The sequence below is a fragment of the Vombatus ursinus genome, unplaced genomic scaffold, assembly GCF_900497805.2.
Source record: "Vombatus ursinus unplaced genomic scaffold, bare-nosed wombat genome assembly UNPS02014791.1, whole genome shotgun sequence".
Taxonomy (NCBI): Eukaryota; Metazoa; Chordata; class Mammalia; order Diprotodontia; family Vombatidae; genus Vombatus; species Vombatus ursinus.
The window spans coordinates 47,707,289-47,727,268 of record NW_020954569.1 but is presented as its reverse complement, the minus strand read 5'-3'; the positions used below and the strand labels follow the sequence as shown (position 1 = coordinate 47,727,268).

The 19,980-nt window shown below is 39.1% G+C and overlaps 1 protein-coding gene across 1 annotated transcript in view; it reads right to left on the bottom strand.

Annotated features, from left to right (window-relative positions):
• The window catches only part of SLC9A3 (solute carrier family 9 member A3), a 124,012-nt gene extending 105,472 nt beyond the window's left edge, over window positions 1-18,540 (bottom strand). The window contains exon 1 of the mRNA XM_027868784.1: window positions 18,315-18,540. Within this exon, the coding sequence (XP_027724585.1) occupies window positions 18,315-18,540 (226 nt within the window). The remainder of the gene's footprint in view (window positions 1-18,314) is intronic.
• Between the last annotated feature and the right edge of the window lie 1,440 nt (window positions 18,541-19,980).

Genomic DNA, 19,980 nt, shown 5'->3' with positions numbered 1-19,980 from the left:
TGTTTTCCTTCCTAGACCACTGGCTAGGACCGAAAGACTTAGACCAGGGGTGGGGAACCTGAGGCCTCCAATTTGATCAGCCCTTTGGGCCACACTTGAGGACCTAGAGGGCCACACGTGGCCTCAAGGCCACAGGTTCCCTACCCCTGACCTAGGCCAATCACAGTTTCATGGAGACCTGCACTTGCCACTCTTACTGGTGTAAAAGAATAGCATTAGAAGACAGGACTTGGGCTGAGTGATTAGGGCTGTTTCCTCCCTGTATCAGCAGGAAGGAATGATTTGAATCTAAGCACCGTTGGTATAGCCTTTAAACTTCAGGGGTTCAGGGCTATCTGGAAGAATTGTGGGAACCTTACATGTACAGTAATTGTTCCAATGTATTTGGTTTTTTTCTCCTTTGTCCTTACCTGGTTATAAGTAAAAAACTATACAGGAATAGGAATTAAAGCTGTGATATCAATGATGTATGGAACCTCCTCTCAATGTAGTTTGATACCTTTACAATTTAGAGAGTTTCCTAGGGCACTGAGAAGTTCAGTGACTTCCCCAAGGTCACACAGCCAGGATGTGTCAATGGAAAGATTTAAACCTAGGGCATCCTGGATTCAAGTTCAGCTCTCTACCCACTACACCCTGTTGGAAAACTATACAGTTTTCATTTTAAAAAGGAATGGTTCTCTATTAGTTTGTTTCAATTCAACAAGCAATTATTAAGCATTTATTATGTATCAAGCAGTGTGCTAGATGCTATGATTACAAAGAACAAAACAAACCAGGTCCTGCCTTCAAGGAACTTATATTCTATTGAGAGGCAATAACATATGCATTGGCAAGTAAAACACAAAATAATTTTGGGAGGAGAGCACTAGTACCTGGGGGGGGGGAATCAGGAAAGGATTTATTTAGGGGGTGAAAATTGAGCTGAATCTCAAAAGGTGCTCCCGATTCCAAGAGGACAAGGTGAGGGTGTATTCCAGTCATGAGGGAAAGGGACACCAAAGGGAGATGGAATGTCATGGACAGGCCTATGGCAAGGAGGCCAGTTAGATCAGCAAGTTGAATATATAAGGGGTAGTGATAAGAAAGCGGCCTAGAAAAAATAGGTTAGAAACAATGCGAGGGCTTTAAACATCAGAGAAGTTTGTATCTTATCCTAGAGGCAATGGTAAACCACTGCATCTTTTCCCTGTTGCTCTGAGTTCTATCTTTGGGAACACGCGTTTGTTTTATGAACTCAGATTCTGCATTCTACCCACAGGATGACATCTGGCATATGCTATGACCACCATTAATGCATAGATCATCTCACATCAAAAGGGGGACTCCCAGAAGGCCCATTAGTGAGTAAGATAAGAGTCTTGAGATGGAGTGCTAGAAGTCTCCTATTCATAGGTTGGGAACAGTAGCCAGAAGAATCCTCTGCAGCCTACTTCCATCTTCAAGGAATAGTCTAGCAGCTCAGAAGACTCAGACATCTCAGATAGGAGAAATTGTTGCAGATATGGAGTTGTGGTTCATTTCCCTCTGTGTCCCTATCCTTAGAGCATCCCACACAGAAGGCTCCATACTCCTCCAGCCTCCACCTGGGGCCCTGGGAGAAAAAGCAGACAAAGCATTCCAGGGGTAGGGGCTTAGGCTCCAAGATAGCAACACGCAAGAATAGGCAGGAGACCAGAACTCTCTCTCTCTCTCTCTCTCTCTCTCTCTCTCTCTCTCTCTCTGTATGTATGTATATGTATATACACATGCATACACATTATACACACACATATACATACCTATCTATGTATGTACATGTGTGTACGCATACATGTATGCATGCATACACACATGTGTATATATAGCAAAATGTCATGAAATTGCTAGAGCATTTCATATCTACATGGAACATTATTTTTCAGAGATGCAGTTTAAGCTCATTATATTTCTGCTTGTTCTTTATTCCATTATCATCTCTCCTAAATAGAACTAAACGTAGATTCCAAATTAAAAGGAGTCAAAAAAACATCTTATCAATCACTTGATATACATGGATGATATGAAACTACATGGGTCCATCCAACCCCACCTTAAATAGCCAGCTTATTTTGTGAAATCCTTCCCCAGTGATACCAAAATGTTATCTGGTCTCAATAAGTGTAAAATGTTTAACACACACTAAGGAAAGATAGATTCTGAAGACTTTGAGCTTGGATCTAGAAATCAAATTGAACCAATGGATGAAGCTAATATTTACAAAAACCGTCATCTCCTCCAAGCTAGACACAGTGATCATAAAGCTCTCCAGGTCCTCAAGTGGGGCCCTTTGGATTCAGGCCTCAGGTTCCCCACCCCTGAGGTTAGATTCGAATTCAGGATTTCCTGACTCTAGGTCCAGTGCTCTACCCACTGCATCACCTAGCTGTCTCTGAAGTCAAAGTCAAATGACAAGCACATATTAAGTGCAATTGACACATTTGAAATTTCAGTTTTAATGTGTATGTTTGGAATTGTAAAATGGACCATAATGTGTTCAGATAGCATCCTAGCAAAATACTATACAGTATTAAGGAAACACGGGCACCATTGCTCTAAGGCAGCTACAGAAAAATAAACACTTCCTAGCTAAAAAGAAGGAAGAGGGTTGTTAGACATTCCCAAGGTATGGTAAACAGTTAAAAAACAAACTATGACACAGAAATACTTCTGGAACAAGTAGACTTTTACCATTTCATTGAACAGTTGTAAAAAGTTGCTAACAGGTATACAGAGTTGGACTTGTCAAATAGAACTCAAAGTAGTGGAGCCAATGAAATGGAAAAGATGCTATGAGGAAATCCAAAGCCTCTTCTTAGGTGGCATCTTCATGTATTGGGCCAATTGTATGTTGACAAAGGAGAACAAGGAAAGTGGCTGAGACATTTGGATTTGTTTGTGGAAACAGAAGAGTCTATAAACACAAATCACTCTGGCTCCCATTGACTGGTCAAAAATAGGTCCTAGCCCAAGCCTCTGTTGGTCATTGCTTGGGTTTTGATAGATCAGAGTGAGTGTAAATAGCAATTGTTTATGTTTTGGCCAGAAACCCTGAGGGTCTTTTCCTCCCAGATTGATTTTTTTTCTTTTTGAGTAGGTAAAAGAGGCCATCTTTTGCCTCATTTCTTACCTAGTCTTAATCACTGAATGGGGGTTGCCTCAGTCAAACTGAGACCTGGGAAAGAACTTAGCTTAAAAAGACCAGGGTCTTCCACTGTATTCAGGGCCATCTCCAATCATCCTATATTTTGCCACTGGACCCAGACGGCTCCAAAGGAGAGAGTGAGGCTGATGACTTTGTACTGTCCTGCCTCACTTAAATCCAATTAACTTGCCAGTCATGACATCACCTTCCTGATGTCATTGTTCTTTTGAAGAATGAAAGACAAATAACAACAACAACAACAACACGAGTTTATAGTGGCAATTCAGGACCTGGCCAATGTCACAAGAAATGTCGGAAGGTTCATTTTAAAGATGCTTACTTTTAGTGATCAACAGACTATGCAAGGCGATGGTAGTAACCATGAAGCACATCACTAAGGGCTACAACAATTTGACACCTACCAAATCCCAATTAAAACATGACTTGTTGACTGGAATTATATGTCAAAAGTTTGCTAACTTTCATGGAAGAAGAGACAAATCTCCATGCTATAAATATAATTCTTAAAATATTTGAGAAATTAAAAATAATAAATAAAAATTAAGATTAATTAATTAATTAATTAAAATGTAAAAATATTGAGGAATAAAACCAATATATTGTACTAAACTATACCATTATCACAGACCAAGGTGTTGGCCATAATCCCCCAGACATGATACTGATAAGTAAAAACGTAAGGACAATATTTTAATAGATTTCATGATGACAAATATTCATAATCTCCAATCTGTTTGGAATGAAAAGCGTCCAAAATGTAGAGACCAAGCAGAAGAAATCAAAATCATGAGGGAACAGGATAAGGTACATATGTATATATAGTCTGCTTCTGGAGTTGTGCCTTCGTCTCAATAATTTTATTCTATTATAAAATGTAATTGTTTTATCGACCTGTGCAACAATCTGTAAAACATTAAATGTAAAAAAAGTATAATAGGACAGTGATTTGTCTCAAAGACTGTTTCTATCTGATGTCTACTGAATAAGATGAGAAGAACGAATTTTCTAAAGTAATAATAATAATACTTATGTTATACAGCTGATGGTGAAATAATTGTAAGAACAATACCTATACTACTGAGCTCACAGAGTTGTGTGGATCATGTGTGAAAAATGTTTATTAACTCATAAGGCACTATATGCCTGTCAGCTGTCATCATCATGACATAACCATGGAAACTGCCAATCATTGAGAAATCTTGGAAAACCAGAGAAGCCCAATGCTAAGTTATGTAAAACAAATGATTGCAACAAAAGTCTTGCATATTAAAGATTTTTGAAAATATAAAATACAAAAAAGTGGGAAAGGCAACAGGAGATTGGAGATGAGCAAATATCATCCCAACTTTCAGAAAGGGGAAAAAGAAGGATCACAAAAAAACTTTAAATGTTTTTGAAATTTAATTCCTTCCCTCCCCCATGATTACCCCACAATCTAGAAATGATTAAACAGATGGTTTGTAAGCATTTAGAAAGGGGAGAGGTGAAAACACAGAATGGATTCACTAAGAACAAATCATGACAAACTAGCCTCATTTTCTATTTGTATAGTGTTATTAGAAGTGTAGATAAGACAAAGATGTAGACGTTGTTTTTGCATTGTTCAGTTTGTCTTCCCAGTAGAATGTAAACTCATTCAGGGCAAGGGATATTTTTCATTTAAATTTTTGTATTCTTAGCAGTGACCAACACAAATATTATTTGTTTGAACATATTATTGTTCAGAAAGACAATTGACCAAATTATTTAATGCTATCTTCGTGAACAAGATGTGGAAATGTGAGTTGTATAAATATGGAGGTTTGTTGCTGGCTGAAGAACTGTATCAAAGAGTGTTGATCAAAAGACTGATGTCAATCTCAAGGCAAATACCTTGCAGCATAATTTGGGGCTCTGCCTTTGGCCCTGACGTGTTCAATATTTCCTTAATCAGTAACTTATATGAAGATGAATGGCATGCTTACCAAATTACACAGATGACACAAAGCTTGATTGTAAAGAAAGTACATCAGAAAATGGAATCAAAAGTCTAAATACTCTCAAGAGATTTTGAAAAAAAAAAATTGGCCCTAACCAATAATATTGAATATGGATAAAAATAAATGCTACATTTAGGTTTCAAAATTGAATACACTAATACAGAATACTGGGCATCAGTTTATGTGAAAAGGCCCTAGAGATTTTAGTTGACCATTAGCTAAGGATGAGCTAACAGCATGATGTAGCTGTTTAAAAAGTTAATGGAATCTTGGGCAGCAATAATGTTAAGTATAGTGTGTCCAGGTCGTGGGAGGTAATAATGGTCCTACTGTACACTGTGCTTGACTAAAATCTTGTGTTTGGTTCTCTGAGTGCCACAATTTAAGAAGGACACTGATGACTTGGAGTGCATCCAGAGCAGGGTGGCCAGGCTAGAAACCATGTCTATAAGCAACACAGAGATTCCTGATGAAGAGGCAGGTGGTTTTAACCAGAAACAAAATCCAAGTGGGGGCCATGGCAGGATCTTCAAATATTTTAAGGTTTATTAAATGGAAGAGAGATTCAACTTACTCTGTGTACCTCCAGAGGGCAAAACTAGAACCAATGGATGGGTGGGGCAGGTTTTGATTCAATGCAAAGAAGAATTTTGTAAGAATTAGAGCTGCTCCTGCACTGGACAGGCTGATTCATAATAAAAATGCCCAATTAGAGCACCGATGGCTGACTGTAAGCATTCCTGCTTTAGGACAAAAGTTTTCCAAAGTTACCTCTAAACAAGATCCCGTCCAATTCTAAAACTGAATGTATCTTTGATATTATTAACTTCACGGTCACCTTGTGAGATAGTAGGTGATGTATAATAATCAACTGTATTTCATAAAGAAGGAAATAAGATAGTTTCCTAATGTTTAGCAAAGGTCTCACAGCCAGCAAGTGGCACCACAGGAGTAAACACAAGACTCTTGATTCCTAGCCAAGGGCTAGAAATATTCCTTCTTGACTCATAGGTAAAGACCTATTGCTTATGTTCCACTGATCAGTAATGGCATTTCTTGGCTTAGAGAGAGCGACTGAATCATGATACATCATGCATCAGAATTAATCAGTTTAGTTATTAAACAAGTTTAGATGTATTGACATTCAATTTAGGGCCTTTAATAAAACACTGAAATCTTTTAAATAGTAGTAGTAGTAGTAGTAGTAGTAGTAGTAGTAGTAGTAGTAGTAGTAGTAGTAACAGTAGCAGCAGTAGTAGTAGTAGTAGTAGTAGTAGTAGTAGTAGTAGCAGCAGTAGTAATAGTAGACTACTATTGGTGGTGGTGGTGGTTCTTTGTTTTCAAAGAAGACCAATGACATTATGGGGTGATATCTTTTGTCTGGACACTGAGGTTACAACTATGACTTTCAAAAGAAGGGCACTGTGACTCTCATAGGTAAGGCAAATTTTGAATATTAGGTTACTGCATTTAAGAACTGTATCACTAGCTTGTTATCCTAGCTTGTTACTATGTCATTTGTCATTGTGTGATGTAAGCAGGATGGTATGGTGGACAGAGCACTGGATTTGGAGTAAGAGAACCTGAGTGTGAGTCCTGGCTTTGTCACTTTTTTGTGGTGTGACCTTGAAAAAGTCAACTAACACTTTTTACAGAGCTTCTGTTTCCTCATTTGTAAAATACTCTCATTGGATTGTCCTGAGGATCAGATAAGATTCTAAACATCTATAAAGTTCTACATACACATCAGCCATTATTGATTACTCTGTCCAAATCATCTTGGGGTGGTTGGAGTAACCTGCTATTTACGATCTGTGTGACCTTGGGGAAGTCACTGCCTTTTCCTTCACTGTAAATATGTGGGGGTTGTGCTCAATGAGCTCTAAGGTCTCTTATAGATGTTAATTCTACAATCTTAAAAGGTTTATTTAGTGTATGCGCTGCCAAAGCAAGCACATATAAAACTTATTTACCAATCTAAATTAATTTTTCCCTCCTCCAATCTTTAGTATCATGTCTGATCTTTAGTATCACATACGATATTTGTATGATTCATTTTGATGCGATCATACATTGCCTTAGATTTATTTCTTTGTATACTCTAAAGGGCCTAATACAATGCTGGATTTAAAGTTATTTTTAATAATAGCACATGAGAGAAGATATTTCTATTGATGTGAATAAAACTTGATCCAACATGGAAATATTTTATGGAAAATTACAAGCATCAAAGTCATCTTAAAACAGGAGATAGTAGAATGCTAAAATCTTCTGGGAGAAGCTAAGATGTCCACTCAAATTCAATGTCCAATGTCTCTGTCTATCTGTCTTTCTATTGCTTCTGGAATTTAAAACATAAACTCTCTAGCCTGGCATTTAAAGCGCATTGCAATCTGGCTCCAGCCTACCGGACAAATTTTGTATTACTTCTCTTTACCCACATTCTACATTTTAGCCACACTGAACTTCGTGCCATTCTCTGAACTTGGCATTCCATTTCCTGTCTTCTTGCCTCTCTTGGCACATGCTGTCCTCATGCTGGAATGTATTCCCTCCTCCCTTTTCCCCTCTTGGCATTCCCAATTTCCTTCAAAGCTCAGCTCAGGCACCACTTCTTTTTAAAATTTTTTAATATATTTTATTCCCCCCCCCAATTATATGTAAAGACAATTTTAAGCATTTTTTAAATTTTGAGTTCCAATTTCTGTCCCTCCCTCCCTTTCCCCCTCTCTGAGAAGGTAATTAATCTGATATCAATTATACATGCACAATCATGTAAAACATATTTCCATACTAGTCATTTTGTGGAAGAGAACTTAAACAAAAAAAAGAATAAAAAAAGTGAAAAATGGTACACTTCAGTCTGCATTCAGTCACTCTCAGCTCTTTCTCTGGAGGTGGCTATCATTTTTCATCATGAGTTCAGGCACTACTTAAAGTAAGCCCTTTTTGAACCAGGTCTTACTGCTCTCTCCCCCATGAAATGATCTAGTATCTTCTTACTTAATTTACACATTGTATTTCCCAGTATTGCTCCTTTGGGGCAGAGACTTTCTTATTTTTTTTTTTTTTGTCTTTGAATTCCCAGACCCTGGGTAATGTCTGTCTGCCACAGTTTCCTCAACTGTAAAATGGGGATAATAATAGTACCTGCCTCACAGGGTTTGTTGTGACGATTAAGTGAGATCATTGTAAAGTGCTTAGCACAGTGCCTGGCTATTAAGTAGGCACTTAATAAATGCTTATTCACTTCCATCTCTCTAATGCATAATTATGTATGTATGTATATGTACATATATACCTATCATATATGCACATATTTTATATATACATATATACATTTAAAGTTCACAAGGTGTTTTACATGCATTGTCTCATTTAATCTTCACAACAACTTTGTGTCATTAGTACTATAGTTATTTTCATGCCCATTTTACAGAAAAGGAAACTGAGACTCAATTAAGTGGCTTGTCCACATTCATAGATCTATTAAGCTTCAGAGCTGAGATTTGAAGCCAGGACTCCCTGACCTCACTCCAACATTCTTTTTATTATGCCATACTATTTTAACACTGGTAAATATTTAATAGGCGCTTGGTCAATCAATCAATAAGCATTTATTAAATGTCTACTGTGTGACAGGCATTGTGTTAGATGCTGGGAAGAGGAAGATAAAAATGAAACAGTCTTTACCCTCAGGGAGTTTATAATCTAGATAACACGTGTAGGTAGCTTTATGCAAAATACATATAAGATAATGGGGGCGAGGGGAGGAGGTGGCATTTGAAAAGGTAAAGAGTCTGAGAGGTGGAGGGGAGGAAGGATTGCATTCCAGGCAAAGGCAGAGAGAGAGAGAGATGGAGGGCCATGTATGAGAAGTAGTAAGATGGACAATTTAGCTGGAGTGTTATGAGAGAACAGGAGTAATATGAAATGAGGCCAGAATGTTAGATTGGGATCAGGTTGTGAAGTGTTCTGAATACCCACTGGAAAAGCTTCTATTTGATCATAGAGGGAATTGGGAGCCAATGGTGTTTATCGGGAAAGACACCGCTCAGATCTGTGCTTTAGCAACATCTTTTTGGCAGGTATGTGGAGTATGGATTAGAATGGAAACTTGAATCAAGGTGATCAATTAAGAGATTATAACAGCAGACTAGGCAAGAGGTCATGAAGGCCTGTACTAGGAAGGGAGGTGTGTGAATGAACAGTAGAGCAGAGATGCTCAGAGCTGGGGAGATAAGATTTGGCCACTGATTGTTTGAATGAAATTAGTTTTTTCCTGCTCTTTTTTTAAAAGTTCAATTACATATACCTCACTAAACTCTTCTCATTTAAGTGGGTATAGCTTTAAGTAGTTTGGGCTTTAAGGAGAAGAAGCATTCTCTAAATTAGGCTTTAAGTGGTAAAGTAGCCAGTGTCTCTTCTGTGTTCTACCTAAAAGAAATCAGCCAAGGGGCCTGGAGAAAAGGTGTGCTTTTTTGTTATTTTGGTGGAAAGTGTAGAAGCCTCATCTACCAATGCAGATGAGCATTTTGTCTTTAATTTCATCCTGGGCTACACAGTAACAAGCCAGAATGTATTGCCACACTGTCTTTGTACTTGTTTAAATCTGAGCATTTGCTGTAAAATATGCCTGGGCCTTCTCAACCTTCTATATGTAGTTATTACTAGTGAATATTTGCATAGTGCTATGAAGTTTGCAAAGCACTTTACTTATGTTATCTGTTTACATATGTTATATATTTAGTCGTTTCAGTCATGTCCAACTCTTGTGGCCCTATTTGCCATTTTCTTGACAAAAATACTGGATTGGTTTGGCGTTTCCTTCTCCAGCTCATTTTACAGATGAGGAAACTGAGGTAAACAGGGTTAAGTCACACAGCTAGTAAATGTCTGAGGCCAGATTTGAACATAGGAAGATGAAGTTTTCTTAATCTAGGCCCCGTACTCTATCCACTGAGCCAGCTAGCTGCCTCTAGCACGTCATTGTTTGCAAAGCACTTACCATGTTATTTTGTTTGATCCTCACAGCAACCCCATGAAGTAGGTATTAATATTATTCTATTTTACATATGAAGAAACTGGGGAAGGTCAAGGATTTGCCCAGGGTGACATAGTCAGCAACTGTCTGGTGTAGAAATTTGAACTCGTGTCTTCCTTACTCCAGTTCCAACACTCTATCTACGGTCCAACTAATTGCCTCACAGAGAACGAGAGAAGACAGAGTAACCAAGTAGTTTGATGTAAGGCTTACACAGGATTCATCAGCCAAATGAAATTTGGTAGACTTAGTGATTTTCAAAACTTTTTCAAAAGCTGTGATAGATGCCACTTATCCTGAAAATTTTTATGCTTCCTGGTTGGAGAAAAGGCATGTATGGAAACGGAGAAACACCTATGAGGATTAGACAATAGAAATTTAGAATATAGGGGCATGGACTATTTCATTCTTGCCTTTCATTGTATCTGCAATCTAGGCATTTATGCCAAATTCATTGCTGATTGGTTGATCATTAATGGAGTAGAAGAGCTCACTTTAAGAGTACTCCTTCTCTTGTCTCCATGGCAATGAAGACTATCTCTAATCTACTTCATCTTTTAAAATACAGTCTCCTTACTTAAAATACAGTCTCCTTAAAAAATTAACACTTCCTTCATTGACAATACAATGCTATCAGCAAAAGTAGAAATAATGCTAAATTTCCCAAATTAGAATAAATGAATATCTTAAGTTAGAGGTTTAACAAGTGAATTATCAACAATCATTACTTTTCAAAGAATAATTCCCTCAGTAGCTCTCAGTGGTTACTATGCAGAAACCCAATCCAGTGAAGTCAACTTAGAAGTCAGAATGAAATCATGGTCTGTCATGTCACCTCCTACTACCCATCCCAAAGCTGGACAATATCAACTCATTTAGATTTAGAAGGCATTTCAGTGAGAAAGCAAAGCCTGCTCAAAACATGTCTTCCATCCCAGGCCCTTTTTTCAAATATATTCAGGGATAACTCTCCTTTAAGTGGCTGTGAGATCTATTTCTATATGTACGTATATACACGTGCTAAACATACATATATGTATTTGTATTTAGAACCCAAAAACATGTGTGTGAATCTGTAATTTTATCCCCATAGGGAACGTCTGGTGTGGAAACTCCTTCCACATTGGCACTTGCCCTTCAACCTGTAATCATAGAGAGCTGTTTGGGGTACTTGTCTGGGCAAATGATTTGTCCAGGGCAATATATGTTGTATGGTATGAATGGGGACTTGAACCTAGGTCTTACTAATTTTGATGCTGGAGCTCTACTCTGCCACGGCACTCTTTGTGTTTCTCTCTATCTGTCTGTATCTGTATCTCTGTCTCTTTCTGTGTCTCTTTCTATCTCTCTGTCTCTCTCTTGAATGGACTTGTGCTTCCATTGATTTAGCAAATTCCTCGTAAGGAAACTCCCTCTACCAATGTAAATCATTAGTTGCCCTGGAATTTACAGTCTTGAAGAGTTTGGAGATGCTACAAGGTTAGTACAATGGTCTAGTGGATGGCAAACTGATCTGAGAGACTAAGTTCAAGCCTTGCATCTGATGCTTAATGACTGTGATGTTGGCATGGGAGCACAGGTAAAATCCTATGATAGCAATTGGTATGGCACATTGTTTTGATGATATTAGAATTGTATTATAATGCATCTACTAAAATTCTAATCCAATTCCCTATTGTGGCATGGAAGTTCTTGCTACTGTACTGTATTATGGGTTCTTATAAGCTAGGCCAGTGGAGCACAAGTTCTAGCAGATTGTATTAAGCTAAAAAAGATCTGAGTAGGAGCTTGGAATTGGACTTCATAGCTGTTTGTTGGAGGGTTGACCTCGCTAAGGGTCAGTTTAGAGAGTGTTGTTGAGGGTCAATACGGCCAGCTTAAGGGTAATGGGTAGAAGGATTTCTTAGTAGGATAATTGAACTGTGCTACATATTGCCAGGAAAATAACCCAACAAATTATTTTCTATAGTTTTACAGAGCTTTGTGATCTTGGGAAAGGCAATCAACCTCTCCTGGGCACTTTCCTCTCACTATAAAATGAGGAAGTAAGATGAAATTACTTCAAGACAACTCCAGCTCTAACATTCTATGATTCTTTGATTATTCAGTGGATTAGAATCAGAGAAAGTACTTACTATATAGGATCTATTTATTGTACAGCAGAAGTGTCAAACTTAGTACCCACAAAGCTGCTGAGTGCAGCTAACCAGATCAAAATGTAACTGGGAAACGTTTAACTAAATGATCAAAATACAATTCAACACAGATAATGTTAATTTGTGTTTTTCTAAATCAATATGAGGCCCATGAGGCTCCATTTCCATTTGAGTTTGATACCACTATTGTTCAATATTTTAAAAAACATAAACAAAATACTGCCATACTTATAAAAATGTATTAATAATGTGAAGTGGGATTTAGAAGTTAAAAATTACTTCCTTTGGATAAATGGCACTCCATACTGGAACCAGAATGGTGACTGCAACAGAATTCCCATCCTGAAATGAAATCCATGTGATAAAGAACTTTGATAATCTGGAGAGGGTGAATTAGTTCCTTGAGACCATGACTTAAAGGATCAGTTGAAGAGACTGAAGATATTTAGCCTGGAGAAGATAAAATTGGGTGGGTCGGGGGAGGGCATGATGGCACTCTTCAAGTAACTGAAACTGTTACATAGGAGAGGGACATATTTAACTCTCTTTAGTCCCATATGACTGAATCAAGAAATCTTTAGAGGTCATGATGAGGCATGTTTGGATTTGATATGAAAAAACAAAAACAAAAACAAAAACAAAAAACAATACAAAACTTCAGAAACAATAAATCAACCCTAAAGTGGAATTAATTGCCTCAGGAGATAGTAAGGTTCTCTCTCATTAAAGGTCTACCAGCAAGGTATAGATGATCAATTCTCAGAGACAATGTAGAAGACATTTTTGTTCAGGCATAGTTTTAGACAAGATGATCAGAAGTCCCTTCTGGTTCAGTGGGATCTCAGATGAGTGTAGAATCAAAAGAAATGAACAGGAGCAAGATAGTGGCTACAAGAAGGATGCTGAAAGGCTCTATACAGGGTAGCAGAGTGAAAGCGTCTAGAGAGAAGAATTGTTGGAAGGTTGGACAAATGCTTCATCCTTGTGCCTCCAGTGCTTAACACAAGTTCTTGCACACAGAAGATGCTTAATAAATATTCACTGAAATTGAATTATAGAAAGGATTCTTCACTGAGAAGGAGGGTAGATTAGATCACCTCCAAGATTTCTTCCTAAAATTCTCTGGTTCTGTGACGTGTTTAGGATGAGAAAATTTGAGGTGTGAAAAACATTTGGAAGAAAACTTATCATTTTACATAGTTTAATCTGTCAATAGAAGCCCAACTCTCAAATGAGTTTTGGGATTCCTCCTCCCACATTCCTCAGTCTTTATTGCTGACCTCTGGATAGACACTTGATGATTTTACAATTCCTCTCCATTTGGTAGGTCCCACTTTATATTTCTCTATGTTCCTATCAGGCCCTCTGAATCTGCATCCTTTATACTTAACTTACACACCCTTTTTCTCTTTCTTCTTTTGCAATTCCCACTTCAGGAACTAATTTGCTCCCAGATTATCTACTTTGACCTTTTACTCATTTAAGACCTTACTTAAATCATGTTGAGGACAACTCAGTCACATCCACCAACCAACATGCAGTTCTAGTTCTACTAGAAAGTATTCTTTTTAATACACTCATCTATTATAGTTATCATACGCTTTATTAAAAAGATATTGAGGGGCAGCTAGGTGGTGCAGTGGATAGAGCACTGGCCCTGAAGTCAGGAGGACCTGAGTTCAAATCTGGTCTCAGGCCAGACACTTGACACGTATTAGCTGTGTGACCCTGGGCAAGTCACTTAATCCCAATTGCCTCACAAAAACAAAACAAAACAAAAAAGATATTGAAAGCACAGCACTAAAAGCCTTAAATGGATATGCAATCTCATCAACAGCATTCCCTCCAATGGTGCTGATTGCAACTCATTCATTCCCTCTCATACAGTGCAGCATGTGGCTATTTTGGCTCATAAATCATTCAGAGAGGTGTGCACCCAACATTCTGGGAATCTTGTCTAGGTCTCTTGACATTATGCAGGCACCACATAATCCTTTGGGGGCAGGCAATAACTTCCTTAAATAGATTAACTATTAAATTGACAGATTTGTACATACATCAGCCATACAGCATTTTTCTTTTTATAAAATTATTTGTATCATAGCAGCAAAACAATTTAGAGGCCCACATTAGGACTTGTAACTTGGGAAATAGAAACAGTTTCATATAACAATGGGATGCTTAAATGAAATTGTTAAACAGGATTCCATCTGTATTAGAAATGATACTTTTTCCTGACTGATCTGGGTTAATCAAACTAGGGGAGAGCTGGTAAGTATTCAGTTCTTGAAGACCTGGGACACAGGATTTTTTTATAGGAGTCATTGGGGATTCTTTCAAGCATAGTCAAATTGAAGTAGACAATAATGCCATCATCAGGACAGCTCTACTCTAAATAATTAACTCAGTTACCTAAAATTAGACAAAAAAAAATTGTTTTAGGTTATACTAGCTTAGTCAATGTATGTAGTACTCCAAAGTTATGAACTATGTTCACATTAGCTCATTCAATTCTCACCACCATCTTCTAAGGTAGGTAGTGAATATATCATTTTCTAAATGAGAAAATTTAGGCTTAGAGATAAAGTGAGTTCTACAAGGCTATACAACTAGGGACTGTCCGAGCTGGGATGCCAAACCCTAGAAGTGTATATTTACTCAAAATGGCCTAGCAAGGAAAGCAATGCTAGGATTAACACTCTTATATTCCATGAGAGAGCACTGCAATTCTCAGAGATTAAGTGAATTTCCCATGGTCACAGGGTCAATAAATGTCTAGGTTGGGATCTGAACACAGTTCTCCTGCCTCTGAAAATGATGATCTTTCTGTTAAACTGCCTCAGAAAAATATCAAGAAATGAGAGTCTTTGGCCTCCTAGAATTGCTACTTTTAATTTGAGTTGTGCCTATGATACAAATCAACAGTTTCACTTTCTGTGGGGCTCTAAGTTTGTGGAAGAGCTGACATTTATATAAACCATGTTATCTAATGAAAAGCAACATGATGCAGTGGTTAGGGAACTGGACTTGGAGCTCTAATAGCTATTAGCTGAGTGACTCTCTGAGTATCAGTTTCCTCATCTGCAAAATGAGAAAGTTAGACTCAATGCCTTCTCAGGTCCCTTCCAGCTCTAAATCTATGATCATATACTGCTTTTCTTTTAACAAGTTCCAAGTATTTCATTTGAGATTATTATAGCATTTTAAGGTTTGCAAAGTACCTTACAAATTTGATCCTCACAACAACTCTGGGAGGTTGATGCTATTATTATACCTAATTTGTTGTGGTTGTTGTTAGTCGTTTTTCAGTTATGTCCAAATCTTCATGACCCTATTTGGGGTTTTCTTGGCAAAGATACTGAAGGGGTTTGCAATTTCCTTCTCCAGCTCATTTTACAGATGAATAAACTGAGGCAAACAGGGTTAGGTGTCTTGGCCAGGGTCACGGAGCTAGTAAGGGTCTGAGGCTGGATTTGAACTCAGATCTTCCTGACTCCAGGTCTGGCACTTCACCACCTAGCTCCCCCAATTTACAGATGAGGAACCTGAGGCTGGTACAGGTTAAGTGACTTATCTAAGGTTATAAAGTTAGTAAATGTCTGATGCTGTATTTGAACTCAGATCTTCTTAGGTTCAGTACTCTATCTACTATGCCACCTCGCTGACCCTTCCAGTTACTTGTAAATTAGATCCCCTCAGAAGCCTTCCAAAGTAGTAAATTAGAAGGATGGGAAAATTAAGATGATCATACCTGAACCTGAGTTTCTTGTTTTCATTCATGTAGAAATTCTACTCTAATATGTAACTTCTTGGTAGGTTGCCTGGGAGCACTGAGAGGTTGATTGATTTGCCAAGACTAGTGTCAGAGCGAGACCTTGAATCCAGATCTGCCTGGCTCCATGACCAGGATTCTACTCTCTATACATACACCAGACTATCTCTTCAAACAGTTTTATATGAAGACAATATTTAATCTACATCCTTTCTTCTTCTCCAGGACCAGTGAGGATGAAAAAAATAAGTTAGAATCATTTATGCTCTCAAGTATTTAACTTTCTTTAGGAATAGTAGCTGTATCAGTGATTTTCACTGGTACAGAGAACTCCCAGTGAGAAAATATGCTGGTAAAGCAAGTTAGTACCTTTTCTCCAACTTAGAGTTCTAAAGGATTGCCTGGGGCCCTCTGAGGATAAATGACTTGCCCAGGGTCATTCAGCCAGTATAGGTCCAGAATTAGAACTTGAACTTGTCTTCCTAGTTTTGAGGCCACCTCTCTAACCATTATATCACACGATCTCTTCTTAGATTGGTTAACTATGTGATTCCAGCTACACAAATTGCCTCCCTGTTCCTCTTGCTCTGCTTTGGGATTGAAATAATTTAATAAAGATAAAGGTTGAATCCTAAAAAGAACAAGAATGAGGTTGTGTCAAACATCAAACTCAGGTCTACTTGAATGGAGCAGGGTGTATCTACATCAGACAGAAAAAGTAAACTGCACAAAGACAGGCCAGGTCCATCAAAGGATTATTAAGAGCCAAAATCTATGACCCACAGTAAAAAAGGCATATCTATTAAATATAGTTAATTTTCTATAGCAAAGCACTTGAGGAAAATTAACCTTCCTATCACCTTCCCTAGTAGTTAATTATCACCTTTGTTTTACCGAAAGGTGAGGCAACTTTCTCAGAGGAATGAAAAGACAGCTAATAAAGTCAGGACAAAAAAAACAAGTGTTACAGGGGAAAATGTCTTTATACACAAGGTTTTCCCAATTACCTGCTTCAGTATATTGAAGCAAAAATAACTCACAACTACCAATAATATAAGAAAATAAAATTAAACTTAAAAAACATTTAAGTTTTTAAACAAACAGGAATCTAAGGTAGAAAAGACAACAACAAAAAAAAACTTGAGAAAAGGTAAATATTTGCATAAACATCAAAAATCCACAAGGGAGGCATATGGTCTTTCCACCCATTCTACTGCTTTTGTTGTTGTCATTGAATTAGGATGAAAATTTTCGGTTTGCTGAGTTATTAAGGTTTGATGAGATTTCAGATTTATTGAGAGTAGTGGAGATTAATTCAATAATAAGAGCCAAAAATTTCAGTTTCTAACTATATGCTTCAAGGCTCTCAGCATACTACCAGCAACTCCTTTTCAAAAAATTCATATAACAATTCAAGGACAACCAGTGAATTCTGTAGGATGTCTGTGTATTAAATTCCAAATATACCAGATCCTATAACAATTATTAAACCAGACAGAAATTTTTACAAAAGGTAAAATGTCACCAGAACAAGGAAATGTTGAGGATACCAAATAGTGGCACTATATAATGCTAATACTATATATTCATATTGGTTAATATATGTTAACTAATATGTGTTATATATGTGCAAAATTACCCTAACTACTTGCCCATAGAGTGTAATCCCTGTCTACTTCAGATGCATTTTGCCATAAACTTCTAGGTAGTGCCAAATTATGGGGAGAAAGAGGAGAAAGTGTCACAAAATGACACACCATAAAAAAATTTCTGGAACATTTTCCCAGAAAAGTCATTAGCTACATGAATATTATGGATGGACAAGAGCAAAATCATTATGGAACAAAAATACTTGCTTTAGAAATTACTAAGGTATTTGACATGAAAAAGAAATAGGATCAGATTTAGGAAAACAGGCTTGTGATAAGATAGCTCATTAATTTGGATTAAAGATTCGAACTAGAACTGTCAGAAGGACACAGTAACGCTGCGTCCAGGGGCAATGTTGAGAACATGAGACAACAAATAAAAAAACAAATAAATGAACCTGATCACTCCCAGTCCCGAATACCACTGCCACCCCTCAAACCCTGGAAAGAGGATCATCAGAATCTGGGTCAGGAGCTGCTTGCTCCCCAAGTCGCCTGACGGGTCTGCTCTGGCGGGTTTGCTAACTCACCAATCTTGGCCAAGCTAGCTACGAGAATCCAAAGTGCGATGATGTAGGGGTCCTGGACGTGATCCCATTTGAAGGTGACAATCTGGAAGCCCTCATTTCCGTGGTTATTGTGCTCTGGGTTCTCTTCCATCCCCAAGACCCGCGGTAGCATCCAAAGGGCCAAAAACAAGAGTCCCCAGGCAGGGAAAGCGAGCCTCAGGTGCATCCCCCTCGCCCTGAGCGCCATCCTGCAGCCGGACACTGAGGGTTCTCCGAAATGCGCTGCCTCCAGCCGGGGGCGGTGACAGTCGCTGACAGCACCCACCTGCCCTCTCTGACAGCTCCGAGTCCAGTGACCGTGGTGCAGGTGCTGGTGCCGGCTCAGAGCCCTTTCCAGCCTGATGGGATTGACATAATCTCTGACATCCCCTTGCGGCTCTGAGCCTCACCTGCTGCTCCCGGCTCTGTATCAGGCCAGGACTGGCAGGCAGGTAGATGGACTGACGGACTGACAGGCTGGCACGCCGGGCGCAAAGGGGCTCGGGGAAGCCCTGCCTGGAGAAGGAAAAGCTCCGGGAGCAGGAGTGGGAGCGGAGCCGAGGGTAGTGCAAGGTGCGAGCAGCTGGTCCGGCCGCAGTTCTCTTTATTGGGCGGCCCCAGAACCCTGAGAGGCGGAGCTTTCCCCTCCCTGGACACACACACACACACACACACACACACACACACACACACACACACACACACACACACACACACACACACAACTACATAGTTCATAGACACAAGCACGCACACGCAAATGCACCCCGCCCCAAGCTCGCTGGATCTCAGGCTCTGGCTGGCCCGACCCCTGGGGAAGGAGTCTGGCTGGGCCGAGCAGGACAAGCCCAGTCCGAGAGCCGTCAAGGGGCCGGAGCGGCCGAGTTCAACGCGGTCTGGTCGCACGGCTTCTACCGACCACCCCGAGCGCGCGGTGGACGGGGAGGTTCTCGCCACGAGATTAGCGTCCTGGGGTCCCCGCACCAGAAGCACTGGGGAGAAAGGCAAGGGAACCCCGAGGGAGGAGAGTACCGACCCATACAGGGTTAAGTACGGGGGGAGGGTCCGAGACCTGGGACAGATCCAGGAAAGCGGTTTTGAGAGAGCACAGATTAGCAATGTTAACGGGATGCTGGGAGCAGAGGTGGTGATGGCATCAGGGGCCGGGTACCGGCACAGGTGTGAGTGTTTCAGTCATTTCAGTTCAATAATTTTTTTTTAAACACCCAATTGTGTGCAGAGGAGCCCTATGCTAGGGATTGGGTGAGGTACAAAAGTAACTCATGCAGTTTGTAGTCATATAAGACAATGACATGTGCAAATGATTATTTTACAAACTAACACAGGCTTGAGAGGTGAAAACAAAGCTTTAGGTGGAGTTTGTGTAGGGAAAAGAGCAATACTGACTGTGGGGATAAGAAAAGGCTTTCTATAGGAGGTGGTGTTTCACTTGGGTAGAAGAACCAAAGTGCAGGTAGGTTTAGAGGTATAGTGTTTCCTGGTGTAAACATTTTCAATAGTTATGCTAAACTGCCTTTTTCCTTTTCCATTTGTTCAGTTCAAGAACATTTTTGTTGCATTTTTGCCAATGTCATGGCTAATTAATGATGCATCAATCACTGGGGTAGCCCAAGGTGTCTAGAATGCT